Source organism: Phascolarctos cinereus, unplaced genomic scaffold (assembly GCF_003287225.1).
Source record: "Phascolarctos cinereus isolate Bilbo 61053 unplaced genomic scaffold, phaCin_HiC Scaffold_5;HRSCAF=322, whole genome shotgun sequence".
Taxonomy (NCBI): Eukaryota; Metazoa; Chordata; class Mammalia; order Diprotodontia; family Phascolarctidae; genus Phascolarctos; species Phascolarctos cinereus.
The window spans coordinates 105,114,766-105,137,110 of NW_027555958.1; the positions used below are offsets into that span (position 1 = coordinate 105,114,766).

Genomic DNA, 22,345 nt, shown 5'->3' on the forward strand with positions numbered 1-22,345 from the left:
GGAAAATGCTATCCACATCCAAAGAAAGAACTATGGAGTTTGAATGCAGACAGAAGCATAGTATTTGCTAATTTTTTTCCTTCTGTTGTGTTTTGTTTTCTCTTTCTGGTAGTTCCTCCTATTAGTTCTAATTCTTACTTACAACATCACTAATGTGAAAATATGTTTAATAGGAATGCATATGTATAGCCTATATCAGATTATGTGCCATCTTGGGAAGGGAAGTAGGGAAGGAGGAAGAGAAAAATTTAAAACTCAAAAGCTTATGGAAGTGATTATTAATAAATCAAAATAAATTAATTTTTAAAATGTAAGATATTTCGAAATATTTTTTAAAAAGAAGTTAGTTTCCTTTCTTTGGCCCATCCTTTACAGGAGTTAACACTAAAGGTCTGCTTTGAACCCCCACTTTTCAGAAATTCAATTCAATTTAAATCAATTCCACATTTATTAAGCTCCTATTATGTATAAATCATCGTGACATTGCTGGACATACAAAAACACAAAAATTGCCCTCGTGATTAATTCTGACCACTTTTCCCAACCAAATTGTCAATGGAAGAAATCATGGTCTACAGGACTAATTAAGAGTGAATTTTTTTTCCCTCCATTGTACTTGCTGGCATTTCTAAATGCTTCTTTTATGAGCTTTAATTCGACTCTACCACTTCTACTAAGTACAAAACATTCTAGAGCACCCATCCCTCCTATCCTTTCTACCTCTTCTTTATTTTGCCTTTATGCTAATAACAGAGGCCAGGAACTATATCTAAATTTAGAAATTCCTTTATACTATCCTTAATTTGCATGGCAACCAGAGCTCCTAAAGATTGTCAGTGTTATTACTCCATCCACCCAGGAATTAGGCTAGGCAAAGTGGGAAAGAGCCATTTGACCTTCCTATCTCCCACCAGCCAAAGACTTATAAGGCAATGTTCCCATAGGATCCCCCAATAAGGCACCAAGCTGCCCCTAATTGGAAGGCTCTAAATAAACGTCAATTCTTTTTTTTTAAACACTAGTGATATGTCACCTGAGAATATTAAAATAATCACACAATCTACTATTTAGTAGGACTCTCCAAAAACAAATAATAAAATAAAATAGTTAGCTGGACAATGAATTGAAGGTCACTTCCCATCTTCTACCCACATGGATGGCCTGTCTTCTTTAAGACCAAGCTCTGAAACAACAGGAAAGTGTAGCTTGCAGAAAAGAAACACTGCAAAAGGCTGATCATCATAATGTGCTGATGATGGAATTTCCAAGTTTTCTGGTTTGCAAGGAAGTTTTCCACCCTATCCCTCCATTTTACCTGCACCAAAAAAGGAATGTATGTCCCAATTCCAAAGGAATTCATGGAAAAGAACAACATGTGTCCAAACAGTATGAGAAAATCAAAACCTACTGAATGGGTAGGAAGTAATGAGTTTTCTTAAATATTATGCTAGATGCTCTTACTAGTGCTGAAATACAAGGATTGAAAATAAAACCAGTTTCTTACCACCTCCCTACTCCCCCCTCCAAAAAAAAAAAGTAAGAAAGGAAAAGAAAAAAATTCAGAGTCAAAGGAACTCTTTTCATTTACTTGGATAGATTGCTTCATAAATGTTAAGCAACAACAATCAATCATAAAGCATTCTTATGCTGTGCTTGGCACTGAGAATGCAAAGAAATGAAGAGATATTCTTGCTATGAATGAGCTTAAATTCTACTGCAAAACTCATCAACATACTCCCCAGTCCCACAGAATGTTTTAGAAAACACATAGAAAATGATTTATTAAACACCTAATATGTGCACAATATAATGTTAGGCAGTAGAGAGATATAAAGTTTTATCCTAAATTTGACATGGCCCAGATCTTTACCCAGTCTAGTCACGGGGGCCAACATCAATACAAATATCCCTAAGACACAATAGGGCAGAATATATACATTTAGCAAGTTACAAAACAAAGTGCTATATAAAGTCAGACTGTGAGGAGGGGTTGAAATCAGGGAAAATTTGACAAGTCAATAATTATTAATTAAACCAATAAACATCAATTAAACACCTAGTATGTGCCAAGAACTGAGTTCAATGCTGCGAATACAAGGAAAGGCAAAGACAGTCCTCGCTTTCAAGAATCTCACAATTTAATGGAGGAGACAGCATGGACATATGCTCTAGGTGTAAATTTCGTATCAACTATGCGTGAACAAAATCTATACGGGATAAATTAGAGAATCAATAGAGGGAAGGCACCAGAATTGACAGGGTTCAGGAAAGGCTTCTCATGGAAGAGGGAATGTTTAAGTTCATCTCAAGAGACTAAAGGCAGGGGCAGCTAGGTGGCACAGTTGATAGAGTAGCAGCATTGGATTCAGGAGGACCTGAGTTTAAATCCGGCCTCAGACACATAACACGTACTAACTGTGTGACCCTGGGCAAGTCACTTAACCCCATTGCCTAGCCAAAAGAAAAAAAGAGAGAGACAGAGACAGAGACTGGAGGCAGCCCTCCCTTGCAGGAAAGTTAGCTTCATTTGAAAGCAAAGAGTCACTGAAGTAACCTCAAAATGACCTTTTCTCTTCACTGATAAAAACACAGGCAACAAGGTGAATTGAATAGAATTCAGAGCCTGCAGTCAGGAAGACTCACCTTTGTGAGTTCAAATCTGGCTTCAGATACTTACTAGCTGTTTGATCCTGGGCAAGTCACTTAACCCTGTTTGCCTCAGTTTCCTTATCTGTAAAAAGGGCTGGAGAAGGAAATGCAAAACACTACAGTATCTTTGCCAAGAAATCCCCAAATGGAGTCATGAGGAGTCAGACAGGACTGAAACAATTTAACAACAACAACAAAAACATGGCTTGATTTGGACTTGTTCCTGACAAAAGAAGAAGTGGTCCTTTCTATGCCCATTTTGCTCAATTACGCTTAACCAAAACAACTCTAGCTGCCTGATCAATTCATCCTGCCAACTAAGTTACATAAATACTGTATTTATCTTGACTAGACTAGCAAATTCAGGATTCAAACCAACCTTGCTTTGGCTTGTTCCATGTCTTTTGCTGACATGACATTAACTTCTCCCCCTTAAGGGAGCATGACCTGTATCTCTACTTTAATGCATAAGAACCGAAATAAGCAGTTGTAACTTGTCTGCACATTGCCAATTTCTAACCAGGCACTGCAAACATAATCTCTATGATTCTTCAGGTAACCCAGATCTAAGAGTATACAAATATTATCAAATTCTTCTACATGTACTTTTCAAAATCTTTCTGTTTTTTTTCTAGGTCACCAGGATATTGGATGATGGAAGAGAAAGTCACAAAGATACTATTTTTGTGTGATCAGGTTCCCTTGGGCGCTGACTTGCGCTCATCTTGTAGAAACACAACTTGATTTCAAGAAAATAAGGATAATGTTGAAGTCAAAGGTCTTGTGTCCAAATCTCTGACCTTACTACCTGGGTAGCCAAGGGAGTGACTTTAGCTCCCTCGGATTCAGTTTCATCTTCTGTGAAATGAGGTGGGGTAGACTACAAGGCTTCTAAGAACAATTCTAGCTCTTGGGCTTTGAGTAGGTCATTCTGGGGGCAATGACGGTGGTATTCACCTAAGGTTTAAACTAGTAGAACCAAAAGGTTCTGGTTCCCATCACATAAAGGTTTTGTTGATTAGTCATTTTTCAGTCATGTCTGATTCTTCATGACCCCATTTGGGGTTTTCTTGGCAAAGATACTGAATGGTTTGTCATTTCCTTCTTCAGCTCATTTTACAGGTGAGAAAACTGAGACAAACAGGGCTAAGTGACTTTTACAGGGTCACACAGCTAGTAAGTGTCTGAGGCCAGATTTGAACTCAGAAAGATGAGGCTTCCTGACTTCCAGCCTGGTGTTATATCTACTGTGTCACCTAGTTTCCTACATAAAGGTTTACAGGAGCCCAATCTTCCATGTGTCTCAGAAGGACTACTCTTCAATGTTCTTGTGACAAAGGAAAATGCCAGAAAATATAGCATTCCTAGCCACCCTATCATGTACTAGATGCTCTTTCCCTGATGACCAGCCAACCTCAACCAAACACTGGGCCAGGAGGAAGAACAGGATTGCTTCACCTTCAAAACTGTCCCTTTGCCACCAGTAAACAACCTCTCGAGTTTTACTACATCTGTCTCTATCACTCAGCCCATCTTCTTGTCCCAGTCATCTACTACCATACAGATCCATTCATTCTCCTTTCTCAATGAAATCAGTCCTTGGCTCATATAATCCTCCTCTTGACTCCAATTCCTGTAATTATACTGAAGAATTCAACACAAAGTGTCAATTTCCTGTTTAAAAAATACCTCCTTGTGGGATTTTTCCATTTTTTGTATTTGTATCCCAATTGCTTAGCAGAGGGTCTGGTACATAGTAGGTGCTTAATAAATGCTCGATGACCAATTGATTGGTCCTAGGCAAATATCTTTGCCTTTTCTAAAAGGACTGGAAAAGCTTATATGCTTTAATCTTTCAAAACATAAATAAATAAAACAAGGTAGCATCCACTCCTCCCTGGAAGAGATAGTCAAGATAATTCTGTGCTCTCAAAACCACATCTACCTTCTCTTTAGAGAATCACAGAAGTGGGAGATAACTGCAGCACCTTCCTCCTCTTTGGCCACATCCTACACAGACTTCTCACCATGTGGCTTGCTGCTACCACCAGGGACCAAGCCCTGGCCCCTCTTATTCAAATTAGTGACTGCCTGTCCCTTGACAGTATTTCAGTAAAGTTCCAGTCATGCTTTTCTTCAGTCCTTTCCCTCAGACTACCTCTTCATTGTCTTCCCAATAATTTCACCTCACCTCTCCCAACTCCTACCCTCCTCCAGTTCTGGAATCACCACATTTCTGTGTCTAGTTTCCCCATCAGAATGTAAACTCCCTGAGGTCAAAGTCTGTCTTTACTGTTGTATTCGTATTCCCAAAGCTCAGCACAGTGCTAGGTTTATAGGAAGTGATTAATAAATGCTTTTTGATTCATTAATTCAACCTCCTAATTTCACACTGTCTCCCCCTACTCCTTTTGTGTCCTTTTCCACACAGGAAGGTCATGTACTCATCATTACTGATGACTGTTCCACCACCAGATTGAAGAACTCTGAAGGATAAGGGAGTGTGGTCAAAGAGAGGAAATTTTGTATCATCTTCACCTTTCCTAAACCACTAGTCCATGGTTGGGGAACCTGATGCCTTGAGGCCACATATGGCCTCAAGGTCAAGTGTGGCCTTGAAGCCACAGGTTCCCCACCCCTGGCCTTCCATTCCTCCCCATTCTCCCTGCTGTACCTGCCCGATCTCCAGCTTCATGTGAGGAGACCTTTTTTTTTTTAACCTTGAGCCCCTGCCTTCCATTTCCTGCCATACCTGTCCCTTGAAGAGGACAGTTATTGGACAGCAGGACTTCTATCTCCTTCTGCTCCATCTCTTGCCTTATCTGCAGCCTTCAAAAGGAAGAGGAATGGGGAAATTGGGCCTCCCAACTGATTATCTGGCCTTCTACCTCATGCTATACATGGCTCTCCTCCAATCTCCAGCCTCCTCTGGGAAGAGGAGTGGCACTTTCTACTCAAAGATGAATAAAAGATGAATATTCTTATACCTAGTCATACCCTACATGTCCCCATGATTCTGAACTCCTGTAGGTCATCATCTAAACCACATTCCTCATCCCCTTCAACCATCCCATCCCAAAGTTCCTTTATAACCTAGTCCCTCCCATACCTTTCCAGTCCTCTGACACCTTACTCCTCAAAAACACACTCTTTGATCTAGTGGCACTGGTCTCCTTGCTAATCCTCAAACAGGACACTTCACTGGTTCTAGGCATTTTCTCTGGCTGTCTCCCATGCCTGGAATGCTCTCCCTCCTCATCTCTGCCTACTGGCTTCCCTGACTTCCTTCAAGTTCTAATTAAAATCTCATCTTCTAAAGAAAGCCTTTCCAAACCCCTGTTAATTCAAGTGCCTTACCTCTTTTAATTATTTCCTAGCTTCTCCCTGTGTATGGCATACACACACACACACACACACACACACACACACACACACACACATCTTGGTTTGCTTGTCTCTCCCAATAAATTGTGAGCTTCTTGTGGGCAGGAACCATCTTTTGCCTCTTTTAGCATAGTGTATGGCCCATAGAAGGCACTTATTAAATGTTTATTGAATTGAATGTTCATGGGGGGAAAAATCACATAACCATGCCAGCTGGGTTCACCTAGGTTGTGCCCTCAGTGCTGCCCAGTAATCCTTTGAATCTTGCCTGAGAGACTCTAAACAGTGTTGGTTCCAACCTCTTTCCTTAGACCTTATACCTTTTCTTCCCGATTCCATCTCAGCTTCCTCATCTGTGCATCTCTACTGTACTGAGAAAACAGGCTATCCATGAAGAGAAACTCCCTTTTTTCCCTTCACTTCATATCTTAAAACCTTCCTTCATCATAACCTATTATTCTCTTCTTTTCATCCAGTCTCAAGAGGAAGAGGTGATTCTTCTCCATGCCAAGGCTAACTCCTCTACCTGAGTTTGATCCAGTATCTTCCCATCTCAGCCCCCTCAACCATTAACTTTATCATCTTTAATCTCTTTGTCTATTGGTTTCTTCCCCTCTATTTACAAACATGATCAGGTGTCCCTTACCCTAAAAAGAAAACAGAACAAAAACAGAAAAACAAAAACCCCTTTTCACTTGAGCCGGACACTACCCTCAAGCTATCATCCTACATCTCTTAGTCCTTTAACAGTCAAGCTCCTTTAAAAGGGAGCTTACATCTCTACCTTCCACTCATTTCTCAATACTTTCCAACTCCACTACTGAACTGAAATTGTTCTTTTCAAAGTTACCAAGGACCTCTTAAATGTAAACTCAATGACCTTCTCTCAGTTCTGATCCTTGAGGCAAACACCTCTTCCTCCTAAACATTCTTTCTTCCCTTGACACTGCTCTCTTGGTTCTCCTTTATCTTGACTATCTCTCCTCAATCTTTTGCTAAATCATCTTTTCCTCATGTTCACTGTGTAAATTTCCTTCAAAGCTTGTCCTCTTCTCTTCTTTCTCCCTTCATGATCTCATGGGCTCCATTCAATTATCATATCCATGCATGCTTTCCAAATTGATATTCTGACTCTAACCTTTCTCCTGATCTCCACACCTATGTTATCAACTGCCCACTGGATAGTATACTGGGATTTCTCACAGGAACCTTAAACTCAAAATGTCTAAAATAAAACTTATATTTCTCCTTCCTTCAGGCGTTCCCATCTTTGTGGATGACCACCATCTGTTCAGTTACTCAGGTTTAAAACCTTGGAATAATTTTCTAGGATTTAAAATATAAAATACTTTCCTTAGAACTTGAAAATTTACACAATTTTCTTTAGCCTAATTTTCCAAGCTTACAACATATGACACTCACTCATTCATTCTAAGTTCCAGTCAGACCGCCTGCTTACTTATCCTCCCAGGTGACATTCCATCTCCCAACTGTGTCTTCATACAAGCTATTCATCCATGCCTGGAATGTACTTCCTCCCCCCCACCCAACTCTTAAAATCACAAGCTCAAGGACCACTCTGTCCATGAGGCTTCTCCAGATTACCAGAGATATCAATGCCTTCTCCCCAGTTTTACTTTCTTATTTTTTTATTTACTCAACTGGGCAGATGTTTCCCTCCAATAATATGTAAGCTCCCTAAGAGAAGAGACTATTCTTTTCTCTTTATGACAGTAAAGATTAATAAATAGCATATATCTCACAGGCTTGTTATAAGGATTAAATGAATTAAATATATAAAGTGCTTTGAAAACCATAAAAATATGTAAACATGTATGTGTAACCATATATACACATATGTAATGCATAAAACCATAATATATGTGTGAACATGTTTACATGCCACACGTGGTTTTCAAAGCACTTTATGTATTTCATTCATTTAATCCTTACAACAAGCCTGTCAGAGAGGTTCTTCATTATTTCCCTTTTTTTCTGATAAGGAAACTGAGGCACAAAGAGGTTAAGTGACTTGCTAAGGGTCATATAGCTAGCAAGAATTTGAGGCAGGATTTGAACTCAGGTCTTCCTGAACTCTATACAGTGCCCCATCCAGTAGTATATACCCCATATCTAACTACCTGACACATAGTAGGTGCTTAATTAATGCTTGATCCTTCCTTCTCTTTCAATGCCACTACCTAATTAGGTGGTCTAGTCTTACCTATCTGACCCACACATCTCTTGTATCTATTGATCGCTTTCTTTCCATTCACATAGCTCAGGCCCAGTTCTTACATGATATACTACAATATCTTCTTAATTTCCCCCCCTTGCCTCCAGCATCTCCCTTCTCCAATGTATCCTATGCACAATTGGCTATTCCTAAAATATACATCTGATGTCAGCTTCATACTGAAGAAAAAAAATATTCAATGGTTCTCTACTGCCTCCAGAATAAAACAGAAAATATTCAGCCTAGAATTTAGTCTTTCATAACATGATTCACACCCCCTTTTCCAGTTATTCTTATTACTTCTCTTTATATATTCTCCCTACTAGTCAAAATGATACTAGTCAAAGCACACTAGCTGTTCCTTGCACACAGCATTCCATCTTCTACCTCCACACCTTTTCACCAATGGACTGCCATGTTTAGACTACAATTCCTAATCACCTATGCTTTAGAGAATCTCTAGCTTCATTCACCATCACTATCTAGTTAATAATTCTCTTGAAATCATTTATACACACACCTCTCCATATATACACATAGGGAGTAATTTAATATATATGCAAAGTATAGTGTTGTATATGTATATGGTCTTTACTTCTGTACATACTGTAGTCTCCTAGTAGACTGTTAGAGCAGAGACTGTTTTGTTTCCTTGCGACCCAGAACCTAACACAGTGCCTTTCAAGGACAGATGATCACCAAATGGTTGTTGAATTGTATGTTCTGGGGTTCCATTATACTTAACTGCATTTATGGCATGAATGAAGTAGCTGGCTTATGGCGGCCTCACAGCTTAAAAAAAAAGGCACAGAATTTCGAATCAGGGGGCTGTTTTTCAAGCCTCAGCTCTATTATTTATTACCTTCATAGTGAATAAGACTTCATTTCACCTCTCCAAGCCTCAGTTTAGAGTAGGTGGCTTCTAAAGTGCCTTCCCATTTCTAAATTTTATAATCCAACCATTCAATTCAATAAGCATGTATTGAGTGTCTTTCATGAATAAGAGGTTCTCATGGAGAGCAAACCTCTCATCAAGCCCCTTCTTTCCAAATGCCCTTGGCCAAAGCAGATATACAGTCCCAGGCTGTGAGACAGAGTCCTCCTCGGATGAAATGCTTCCCGAGTGCGTGTCCTTACTTCACCTTGAACTCAAGTAAGTGAACTGAATAAAACAGGCTGGCAGTCTGGAATTTTTAGTCCCCAGCAGCAACTAAAATATGCTAAGGATGCAGGTTTTGAGCAATGGAACACAAATCTCAAATTACAAGGGGGGTGGAGGGGATGAAGAATAGTGACCATTATCAAGAATGGTTACAGGGGGAGAGAGGATGGAAACAGTGCTGGGAATTCCTGGAAAGATTCTCCTACTCCTCAGTGCTTCCCCCCAAAAAGAATAGTACATTCTAAGGAATCAGAAATAGAACCTGTTAAAAAAAAATCACATATTTCAAAGATATCAACCTTAATGATATCAAGAATATCAAGGATATTTACCTCCATGGCACATCAATTCTTTCTGTGGTCACTGTTCCTCTATCTAAGGAATTCTGTTTATTACAAAGAAATACAAGCTAGGAATGCCCCCCCCCCATTTAAACTAAGTGAGAGACTAAGGAGTCCTCAGTGTTTGCTAATTCTACAAAGTAGCTGGTTGCATGTAGGTATGTGAGGATTTGGGTACTACCGTAGCTCTTTATTCTGTGGTAAAAGTATAGGATGGGGGGGAGATAGGTGGCTCAATGGATAGAACTCTAGGCCTGGAGTCAGAAGACTCATCTTCCTGAGTTCAAATCTGGCTTCAGATACTTACTAGCTATGTGACCCTGGGTAAGTTACTTAACCCTGTTTGCCTTAGTTTCCTCATGTGTAAAAAGAGCTGGAGAAGGAAATAGCAAACCACTCCAGTATACCTGCCAAGGAAATCCCAAATGGGGTCATGAAGAGTTAGACACAACTGACAACAACAAAAATTCTAAGAAGTTTCCATAGTTTTCACCAAAGTGCCAAAGGCGCGCACACACACACACATATGGTTAAGAACCCCTGGATTAGATGAATAATAATCATGACATTTCATTCCTTTCCAAAGACTAGGTGCAGCAGCTTCATAGAATTCATTTAATTGTAGAGCTGAATGAGACCTTACGAGTTCAAGTAATCCAGACTCCTCATTTTAAAGAAGAGGAAACAGAGGATCTGAGTGAGTTACTATCTGTTAATACTAATAGGTAAGTAAGTAGAAAAGCCAGGATTTGAACCTGGCTGTCTGACACCATAGTCATAATTCTTTCAAGACACCACCCCTCTAATGAAAAGTTCCCTTCCCACTTATAGCCTGTCTATAACACTGCATGAACACAGCAAATGAGTTGATTTTTCTGCTTCTTTTGACTTAAAATGTGTCAGAAAGCAACTTTTCTTGATTTAGGGCTAATTATGCATAACACTAAGGTGATATCTTCATAATCTCCCAATTGGTGACTAGAACTTCCCTCACTAGAATTCAAAGACCAAAATAAATGATTTGAATTGTTAAAGAAACAGCCATTAACAAAACCATGGCAAAATATTACAGGCAAAATTTAATAGAACCAAACTAGACAGTATGTTCACAAGAGTGTCTAAAACTATAAAACTGGAATCATCAGTTTGAGTGGCTACTCTGAATGTTTACTAGCAAATCAACTATTTAAAAAAAACTATTAAAGGACCTATATGTACAGAAATATTTATAGCAACTCTTTCTATGATGGAAAAGAACTGGAAACTAAGGGAGTGCCCATTAATTGGGGAAAGACTGAACAAATCATGGTATATGAACACAATGGAATAGAACACCATTGTGCCATAAGAAATGATAGTTTCAGAGAAACCTGGGAAAACTTGTAAGAACTGACGTGGACTGAAGTGAGCAGAACCAGAACAATTTACAAAATAACAACCTTGTAAAGACTATCAACTTTCAAAGACTTAAGAACTCTGCTCAAAACAATTACTAATCATGATTCCAGGGAACCACTGAGGAAGCCAGCATGCTACCCATCTACTAATAGGTGATGAACTCGAGATACAGAGACATATTTCTGGACACAGACAATGTGGATTTTGTTTCACTTGACTATGCATATTTGTTTCAAGGGTTTCTTTTTTTCTTTTCAGATTGAGGGTAGGTGTGAGGGAGAAAAAATAAATGCTTGTTAATTGGAAAATAAAAAAATTTTCTAAAACAAACTGTTGAATTACAATGGCTTCACTAAAAACAATTTTTTTTCCTCAAAGACAATTTTAAATAACAATTTAAATGGCATTTTATGGAAAATTATATTTTTATTACAAATACTTTGTTGATCCCTCCCCCGTCCCTGAAAAACATGGTGTTTTAAATGATTAATTCTGTCTATCTCTAGGATATCTTGCACATATCCTCCAACATAAGTGTTATTTGAAAGATTTTTGTTAAAGACAAAGGGCTAAAATAAAATTAGATCTACATATTCAAAATCAAAGCGACCCCTTGGTTGAAAAGCCAAAAGCAGATACCACCTCTATATTTTAAAACACAACTAAAAATAAATTAGATAAAATTTTTTGAATATAATATATTTCAAATAAACACCAACCTGCAAAGTATAAATTTATCCAGAATTTAAATTCTGTGCTTTGATTTTCAAACCAAAAATTTAAAGCAGGCAAGTTTCTAAAGTCTAATACTCTTGTCTCCTCTAAACCCAGGATCTTTAGTTATCGTACTGATCCAATCAAAGGAAACTATGAGAGTGTTTTCCTTCCATGTTTATTTAATAAATTAGGTGTAAAAACTTTAGAAACCATATGTAATTTCCCAGTTTTCTTCACAAATTCTTTTCCTTAGTTTAAGATACTCCTCTTGCATCATAGATGATTTAATAAAAAAATGTATTTATACATATATACACATATATGTGTAATACATAGGAAAAAAACCCAGTCTTATGTAACTGTAGCAAGAAGAAAAATATACTGCTTGCTGTGTCCATATTTATTCCTACAAAGGTAATACTAAGCTGAGAAGAGAAAAAAGCTATGGTTTGGTGGTTGCCAAGGGTATATTTAAAAATACAAGACTTATAAATACCAATTTGTATTTTGCATTAACATTTATTTACATTAGCATGACCATTTGATCTGTACATGTGACCATGGCTACACTTAAAGGTGCCCGGACTTATCCCTACAAAGTGGTAGTTTACATTTCTTTTCACTCCTTTGCTCCCCCGGCCTTATGATAGAACTCAGGAATTGAATAGTCTAGGGCAAAGGCTAAAAAGGGATGGATGGAGAGAATCAAGCAGATCCATTGGAATTCCAGCACTACTGTTTGCTGGAAAACAATATTTGGTTTAAGACATGGGTCTGTCTTGGTAACACAGTAGCCAAAGGACTTCATTAAAAAGGACTCTGCAAACAAGAAAAGGTTTCCCATTACTGACCTCAAAGACAGTTAAAGTAATGGTCTGTGGCTGAATTGTCCAAGAGGACAACAATTTGAAGACTGTACACAAAATTATCATTATTTATTCTTATTATGATCATTAATAATAACTAGAGTTCTATAAGTGTATGTATACATACACGTATATGTAAATGCATACGTGTATATACATAGACGTCTGTGTGTGTGTGTGTGTGTGTGTGTGTGTGTGTGTATATGTGTAAATTTGATCCTTTTCAACCACCCTAGGAGGTAGGTGCTATTATTACCCTCATTTTACAGATACTGAAAATAAGTCTGAGAAAGGTTAAGTTATTTGCCAAGGTCATAAAGTTAATTTATATTTCGTTAGAAAGAGAAATGTATAAATAATCTGGAAATAACAAAACATATAAGAAGTCAATATTTTTAAAACATACATTAAACCGAGAAGAGAGACTCTATTACTTCTATCAAATTTTTTTTCTGCTGGATCTCCTAGATAACAAGATTCTTTGATACATTGACCCTTTGAAAGAGAATCTATATCGGGTGCTCTGGAATGAAACAAAAAAAGATACAAAATAGGTTATCTTTGTGAGTCTTTCTTTATAAAAGATCATTTCCTTGTGTAACATTTACCAAACAGAAAGGACGCCAAATAGCCAAGGTACTCAGAAGAAACTTTGTTACTCATTCTATACTGATCACCATTTTAGTCAATTATTGAAGAAAAAAAAAGATTTGCAGAGATTTCCCAATATGATTTTGAGAAATATAATAAAAACTATTTGGCATGCTAGATCACCATCTATAAACTTGTATGTTTCCTCCTCTAAATTCCTTTCTAGCTTCAAAACCAATAATCCTATGTTACACACACGTACGGGTATCTATCCATCCATCTATCCACTTAAACAAATGTATCAAACTACTAATCTGGGCCTTGTGGCCTGCAGCATAATTGTGTCCCTCTTATAATTGGGGAATGTTTGACTAAATAAATAAAAATACATTTTGTTGTTGTTCAGTCATTTTTTTTCAACCATCTCCAACTCTTTGTGACCCCATTTGAGATTTTCTTGGCAAAGATCCTGGAGTGGTTTGCCATTTCCTTCTCCTGCTCATTTTACAAATGAAGAAACTGAGGCAACAGGGTTAAGTAAGTGACTTGCCAAGGGTCACAAAGCTAGTGTCTGAGACCAGATTTGAACTCAGGAAGATGACCCTTCATTCTATCCAATGCAACATGCAGCTGCCCATCAAATGTTCTGTAATTTCATTAATATCATTATAGCCTTCAACCACTACACTGTTTCTATAGACAATTTTCATGAGCTTGTAGCAGCATTTTTTTTCTTTCCATTAAAACTTAAAACCTGATAGTCAACCTTTGGGCGATAGATAACTTTTGAGAATATGTAACTAGGACCCTTTAAGTTTTCTGTGATTGCTATATCCAAAAAGCAAAAGGTTAAGTACAGTTCTTTATCTATATCATACATTTACCTTTCAGGAAACATAATTCAACTATTTTTTATTATGTTTTCCATTACTGACCTGGTTAAGGATTTAATAGTTACTATTGCTTTCCAACATTCTAAATTAGAGTTCATAGGATCACAGGATTTAGCTCTCTAAAAGATGATGATCTAGTCTGATCTATTTGCAAATGAGGAAACTGAAGCCCAGAAAGCAAAAGTCAATTGCCCAAGATTACAAAAAGCTTTTAATAGAGGCAGCTAGGTGGTGAACTGGATAAAGCAGTGGCCCTGGAGTCAGGAGGACCTGGGTTCAAATCTGGGCTCAGACACATGATACTTACTAGCTGTTGTGACCCTGGACAAGTCATTTAACCCCAATTGCCTCAAGGAAAAAAAAGCTTTCAATAGATACATTGCAAAGTCATTTAGTTTTCTTCGGAGAAGACAGATGTTTTAAATATTTATATGTTAAAGTGTTTATATCTTCTTTGTTAACATGTAATGTTAGAGTACTTTGTTCTAAAGTAGGACATCCTTAAACCTCCTAGAAATAGTTGAGGTGGAGTTAAGCAACATCTACCAAAGCTGAAAAAAAATGTAAATGGGAAATTAAAATGTAGCCTTAGTTCTCAAATTATTTGGGAGAAGTGGAAGAGGTTGGGGCAGTTGGGGAGGGACAGGAAATAGAAAGGACAGACAACTGATAGTACTTAGGGAACATATACTCTGGGATTTGAATCAGAGATACAAGCCCTGGACTTCATGAAGCTTGTATTTAAAAAGAAAAAGAAAAGAAAAGAAAACTCAGACTAAGAGACTTGTATCTAATAAAAGCAGATTCAAGGGGCTAAAGTAGGCAAGTAGAGAACAGGAGAAAAGAATACAGGCATATTATCAATCACATTTAGGCTGTTAAAGCAAGGCTCAGAGGAGTAGCACCTTTGGCAGGAGAGATCTTTGACTTTAGATCTAGTCTGTCTTCCTCTTCAGCTTTGTAATCCCAGGCGTATATCTCAATAAGTGGTAGGCAGGAGTGCTAATTGTCTTATCCCATTCTAAGGTGTATCAATAATGTCTTTTTTTCTCCTTTCAAATTCCTTACCTTCATCTTGCATTGCATTCTGGGTATGACTTAAAAGGTTAACAGATAATTAAGATGGTCTGGGGTTGACTTAAAGTGTGACTCTTAAGCCTTTGGAAACCTTAATCTCAACCTACAAGTACTAGAATTTTAAAGGAACACTAATATTTCCACAGAATTCAAAGCCAATTAATTCAACCAGCCCTTCTCCCACCCACCTGAACTATGAAGATGGGGTAATGGGGAGATTTGGGTGACTCACTCCAGCCACAGGAGGTGAACAAATGAACAAGGCTCAAGACCTCTGAAAGGTGAGGTGGTGATGATCTCTTGATCTTTAGTCCATCATTTCATGGGGAGAAAATGTCTTATTTTACCTAGAATGATACAGCAACCCTTTCAAATTATCCCATTGATCAAGTCAGGACAAGATTACCTGAAATACAGCTAGAAAGCATTAATTTCATTCCTCAACCCTTCCATTAGATCATATTCCCAGCTTACATAAATTCAGTCTAAAGGGGGCCGAGGAGCAGGGACTAATTTACGAGTTTTTCTGACTGCTAGGTGCCAATTGCAGGAACTCAGCTCTTTAGTAATAGTAAAGTGTCAAGGAGAAGTGGCAAAAAATCAAGGATAAGGTAAATGAGAGGTACTTATAAGCTTCTTCCCAAACACAAGCCACTAAAGTGGAAAAACTGAGAGGAGTTTAACTTTCCCCCCTTTCTATTCTCTAGTAGGCCCAAAAGGAAGACCATCACTCTAATTCAGATAGAGGCCTTTAATACCTATTGTGACCATGATTTCCCTCAGGACTTCAAGAAAAGAATGTTTATTTTTTAAAGTAAAATTATTTTTTCAAAACACGCACCCTAATTTTTGGTTTGGTAAATAGACTTACCATATTGATAAGCCACTGGTTGGATAATAAGATCATGAGTAAAGAGTCCACCATTTGTAACAAACTAAATATTTACTAATTAACACTATTTTCAAAGTGGCTGCCCAAAGGATAAGGAACATCTGGAACCATTTACCTACTGAATGAAAGGTAAAGAGCTAAAATCACACCCAATTCTCGCTTTCATAATACTTAGCAGAAGTCTCATTCCATAATGGAAAATGTCATATATTCTTAGGAACTGAGGGCAAATGTTTCAGAGTTATTGCATAGCATGCTTCCTATGAAGAGGTTTCAATTATACAGATCTTACAGTAATTTCATAAGTTGCAAACATGTTTCAGTTTGCACCACGAATCTATTAAAATAGCAGTTGTCTAATAAGTCTTCAAATATTTGCAGCTAGATTTAGATCTGCCCACTGCCCTCAAGCAGCTTAATTTTCCTCTTGGACTTTCCATTTCTCTCCATTCACACTTCTATTATTAATTCTATTTTTAACATTTATGGTAAGCACCAAAAATTAATTAGGGGCTGAGCAAAGCACAGGATTAAGGGGTCTTTTTGATGAAAACATAAGTTGTGTCATTTTTTTCCTCTAAAATTACAGCAGCAAAATCACCACCAAAAATGCTTTATTTAGCAACTGTGCTTGTATAGATCAATCTGCTCACAAATATGTATTAGTGTGCCTACTTCATGCTATGAGCACACATTATTCAACTACCCTGAATCCAAGGACTCATTCAAATATGTAAATGATTACATATTTATTGGATGCCTATTAAGTAAAATTTTGGTTTGACTGAAGGCAATGGAGCCATGGGTGGTGGGGGCGAGTAGGCTTCACTGCTAACAAATAATTTAAATGGGTCTCTATCATCAAGGCAAAAAAAAACCTGTTATGAATGGAAAAGGAAGTAGGTCTACAATATTAAAAACTCTTAAGCATTCAGAGCGGATTCCCCTAGGGAGGATTTATGGAAATAACAGAACAAAAGTCACTGAAGCTAAGGTGTGGATGGGTTGCAATTTCAGAAAAACACCCACATTGCTTCTGGCATGAATTTATGCAAGTTATCAACACTGAAGGCCCTGACATTCAAATTTCTACCACGGCCACTCTCACTTTCTAGAAAAAAAATCATACTGCTGTTTTACTTTAATGTTTCCATGGACTTATCTTGTAAGCAAAGTTCAAATCCTAACTCTGAAAGCTATATGACTGTGGGCAAACTGTTTACCTCTCTCAGCCTCAGCTTCCTTATCTGAAAAGGGAAACAAATTATACTTTGTACTTCTGACTTCACAAGGTTTGTGATGTAAAAGTGTTCTGCAAACCTTAAAACACTTAATAAATGTGTTATTGTTATCTGTTAGCTTTGAAGTTGGATTTTTGTGCTCAAAATCTAATATTTAGATTACCTAAAGATTAGATGCTAATATGAGTTGGTCTAAGATTCAGAAAGAATCTTGTCATATTGCACTTTACTGAGTATATTGGCAATGACAACCTGACAGGTTTATTTGAGGTGACAAGTACTAGAAAGATAGACCTGCTGAAATGGAAAGAGCACTAAAAATTTGGGTTCCAGTCCCCAGTTCTATTACCTTGGACAAGTCACTTTAGTTTCCTTATCTGTAAAGTGACAACAATAAAACTTGTTCTGTCTACTTCACAATATTTTTGTGAGGATCAGTTGAAACAAGGACAGAAAACCACTAAGTGTCATGCTAATGTAACCATTATCAGATATACATACATGTATATATACATATATACATATATATATGTATATATATACATATATATATAAATTAGAAGGACTTCTATTTCAATAAGGATAAGAAAAGCTAGGCAGCTAGATGGCTCAGTGGATAGATACTGGGCCTGGAATCCGGGAGAGAGGAGTTCAAATCTAGCTTCTGACACACTTTACTAGCTGTGTGACCCTGGGCAAATCACTTAACCTCTGTTTGCCTTAAGCCACTGAAGAAGGAAATGGCAAATCTCTCCAGTATCTTTGACAAGAAAACCCATCTACAATACAGTCCATGGGACCAGGAAGAGTTGGATATAACTGAATAACAACAAGAAAAATTAACTGAGCTATAGGTGAAAATATGGCATTCTGTTGTTTGGTATAATATCCCAAAATTAGTAGCCCTAGAAAGGAGACTTTTAAAGTAACTAGGATAAGCTTCTGACATTCAGAACAGTAATAACTCTGTTACAAGGTTTTAAATGGATGGCAGTGGAGGTGAAATGTCAAAAGGCATTTCACAAAAGGAGTAAAACATGTACTTCTAGGTAAAATTACTGGGTAGTTTGGCTAAGGAAAACATTCAAAGGGCTAAATGTACCCTAAAGGAAAACAAGACATATAAAGGTGCGAAAACACATGTGAAAACAACCTGTCTGTGGTAGGCTTTATATGCTTTCCCACCTTAGCCTAGGCTATTAGTTTTGAAAGAAGTACATATTTTCTTCCCTCCTGTGTCTGCCCATTGAATAACAGGTTTGATCTCCTTCTGCCCCACCCATCTTTAAGTCAGCCAAACAAGACTCTGCTGTAACTGGCCAAACACAGTGCTAAAACCTGCCAGGAGAGAGAAAACAGCTCTTCAGTAAATGCCAGCCTACTTCATGACTAGCTCCCTTGCTGCCCTCCTATCTCCTCCCCACCCCCATTGACTCTGATCCCATTCTTTCATTGGAGCCATTAACCAAAATATAGTGGCTATAATAGGATGCTACAGAACTGAATTTCCAATTTTTGAAAGTTTCTAAGTAGGAATAAATACTTTGGGGGGAGTAGAAATAATGAAGTGTTTGTCCTGCTTTGGAGAATTTTTCAAAACAACCTACCAACATAGTTCAACCAATTCAGGACGCTTGGAAAAAGTTTGTAGGGAAAAAATTCACTTTAATGTAATACAGTTGAAAAGCAGGTTTTTTTTCCTGTCCAAAATTAAGATTCTTAAAATATAAGAGAAAAATAAGAAATCTATTACTTATCCTTCCTTGATTCTCTAGATGCAACATCAGTGAGAAAAACAACAGATGAAACAAATGGAATAACTGGTGGATTTTGATTTGGGGAAAGTTGAGGGGGGAAGGAAAGGGAAGAAGAGTAGTCTATTTGAAAAATGTCTACTGTGTATCAGTCATCATTCAATCAGTCTTTTCAAACACGAGGTTCTATGAATTAACATAAGATCACAGATGTACTACATGATATAGGCAGTGCATAATTTTCTAAATCTGCAACTATTTTTTGGATCTGGATTGAGATAGCCTCTATCCTGCCTGCCCCCCTTTTCTTTCTCTCTCTCTCTCTCTCTCTCTCTCTCTCTCTCTCTCTCTCTCTCTCTCTCTCTCTCTCTCTCTCTCTCTCTCTCTCTCTTTCACATACACACACACACTCACTCACTCACTCACTCACACCCTTACTATAACCCACTCTAAAGAGAAAAAAAACCCTACTCATTCCCAGAGTTATTACAGATTGATTCAGGTTGAAGCCTAATCCTATTGCATACTTGGGGAACTTCATAATGCCAACTCGGAGAGATATTTTGTTATCAAGAGTTTTAAATGGCATGAAAACGTAGAATTCACAACATAAATTACATTTGGTCCATAAAATCTGATCAACCAACATAAAACTGAAAACAATGCAATCTATTTTGAGGCAGTTCTGAGTAAAGCAATGGTTGTGTTCCTCTGAAGGTCAGATAACAAAGGAGAGACAAATACAAGTGTGGGCCACAAACTTGTCCCCAAATCCAAATGTTCTGTTGGATCCAATACGAAGCTCTCTTCCTCGGAGCTCAACCTTTTTCAGAGACACCTTTGCCTACTCTACACTAACTTTTCAGGAGGTGCCCAGGAGAAAACTTTTCTAAACAATAATCCCCAGAGAGCAACTGATCTGATCTGATGGCGATCCATTTTCATTGGGGGACTGAAACCCGATTCGCAAGTGTGCTTAACCCCCATGCAACAGATCGACTTTTACAAACACAAGGCAATGGCTACACCCCTGAATGAGGATGACAGAGAGGATTAAACTGGAGCACCACTCACATATGGGCTTAGATCTGACCTCAATGATCTAAGGTCATCCTTCCTCTCTCTTTCCCCAGGTAACTCACCAGTATCCCCATGACATCTGTCCAGAGCCTGGAGAACGCGTCAGACATGATGCTGTCTGGCTCTGCTTCTGCCTCTGGCTCGGGACATGCGGCTTGATCCTGCTCCATGACTGTGCCCTCTACCTCACCCGAGTTTCACCAGAGCCACTGATGGGTGGCGATGAGCCTGTCCTCCACCACACAACTCCAACAGTTAATACTTCTTCAGCCCGGCCGAGCTGCTTCACCATGCCTTCCCCCTAGTCACCAGTGTGAGATACAGGCGGCTTCCCCAATGCATGCCCCAAGGGGGAAGAGGGGGCGGAGGCTGCGTTCTCAGAGGCAGATTCGATGCTGAAGTCTCTCCTAGAAGTTGCAGCTCTCCCCTCGCTCCCGTTGGTCCTGGTGCACAGCACTGCCCGGCACCAGCCAGGGCTGGAGCGCAGACATGCCTTCCCAAACTTTCCTGCGGGAGCTCCAGCCAGCCCCAGGGGAGCTGAAGGCTCAGCTCGGTCACACCACTGGGCGTCCCAATGGGGATTCCCTCCAGCACGACGCAATCCGATGGATGAAGAAGGCGTTTCACTCAGGGCCGGCGAACTGTCAAGCCCTCTCCAGCCTGCTCCTCCTCTCTTCCGTTTGTCCAGCGAGCTCTGGCCCCCCAGGCGTCTGCTCGAGCTGGTTCAAGTTTGCAGGCAAACCTCAAGCCCCCTCTGTCGGGAATGAGCTCTTCCATTTTCACATGACTGCTCACTCGGTCGGTCTTCCCCCCCACCCCCCAAGCTTAAGAAAGCTTTTTAGCAACAAAAGGTGCTCTGATGTCAAGCTCTTCGCATGGAAATGAGCCACCGAAAGGAAGAACAAACCGCCTGTTGAAAGAGCGGCCCCGTGGAGCTCCAGGCGCCAAGGCTGCTCTTCTTCTCTGGGGTGGCGCGCGCGGGGGAGGGACCCGCTTCTCTCGCTTGCTTTCTGGGACCTGGAGAAAGTTAATCTTTAAACTAGTCCTGCCTGCGGACTTGACCAGAGCTTCAAGTGTCTTTAGTCTCCCCCACCTTTCCGCCGCAGAGCCCAACGACTTGAGGAATTTCAGCCCTGCCCTTGTTGGGAATAAAAACCAAGTGGGGAAAGCTTGGGCATGAGCCCCTCGTTTTCATTCGTAGTGGCGCTACTCTTTGGGGTGTTGCCCCCTGCCACCCAGGCCTCCAGCACTACGACTCAAAACCCCTAACTCCGGGGGCAAGAGAGTTTAGGATGTCAGTGGTGGCTTTACATTAAGTAGGGGTTGGGCCGGGCTAGTTTTAAGAGCACGTGTTATGACGGTAACGCAGTCAACAAACACACCTGTACCAGTTTCTCAAAGGGGGAGGATTCGTGACCCGTTTTAGCTAGGAAGACGCCCAAGAGAAAGATTTCTTCGTGATTCTTTCAAAAATGTAAGTGAATTTGGGGCACTTAGCTGGGCTGCCAAGAATATTACCTTTAACGTTGAGGATCAATTCAATTCAACTTAACTAGCATTTATCTTGTTGCCTGGTGCAATGCTAGGCTCTGGGGCCTCAAAAAGAAAAACGTCTCTGCCCTCAAGGAATGCACACTTCACTGATAGGCTACAACCTGTAAGAGAGTAAGTAAATATAAAGTAATTTCAAGAAGGGGATAAAAACCCACTAACATCTGGGGGAATCGCGAAAGAACTCACAAGAAGTCACATATGAGCTGGGCTTTGAAAAACTAGGGATGCTACTACCAGGGGGAGATGAGGAGGGAATCTGATCTGAGCAAGAGGAACCATTTGTGCAAAGATATGAAGGTTGGGGATGGAAAGCCACATGTGCAGAACAATTATTAAAATCTCAGTTCAGTTCTTACTGCATGGAGATTACTGTGCTAGGCCCTGACGGCACAAATAAAAAAGTGAGACAGTCTCTTTCTTCCAAAAGCTTACATTCTCCCCCATCTCACAGTATGTTTACGAAAACATATACATTTATTAAGCATAATCTAGGGAAATGAAAAGTATCAT

General features: G+C 39.1%; 1 protein-coding gene across 1 annotated transcript in view; it reads right to left on the reverse strand.

The window, feature by feature from the left end:
* SASH1 (SAM and SH3 domain containing 1) overlaps nucleotides 1-21,533 on the reverse strand; it is a 240,834-nt gene extending 219,301 nt beyond the window's left edge. Inside the window, exon 1 of the mRNA XM_020986580.2 lies at nucleotides 20,344-21,533. Within this exon, the coding sequence (XP_020842239.1) occupies nucleotides 20,344-20,451 (108 nt within the window). The 5' untranslated portion in view covers nucleotides 20,452-21,533. The remainder of the gene's footprint in view (nucleotides 1-20,343) is intronic.
* Between the last annotated feature and the right edge of the window lie 812 nt (nucleotides 21,534-22,345).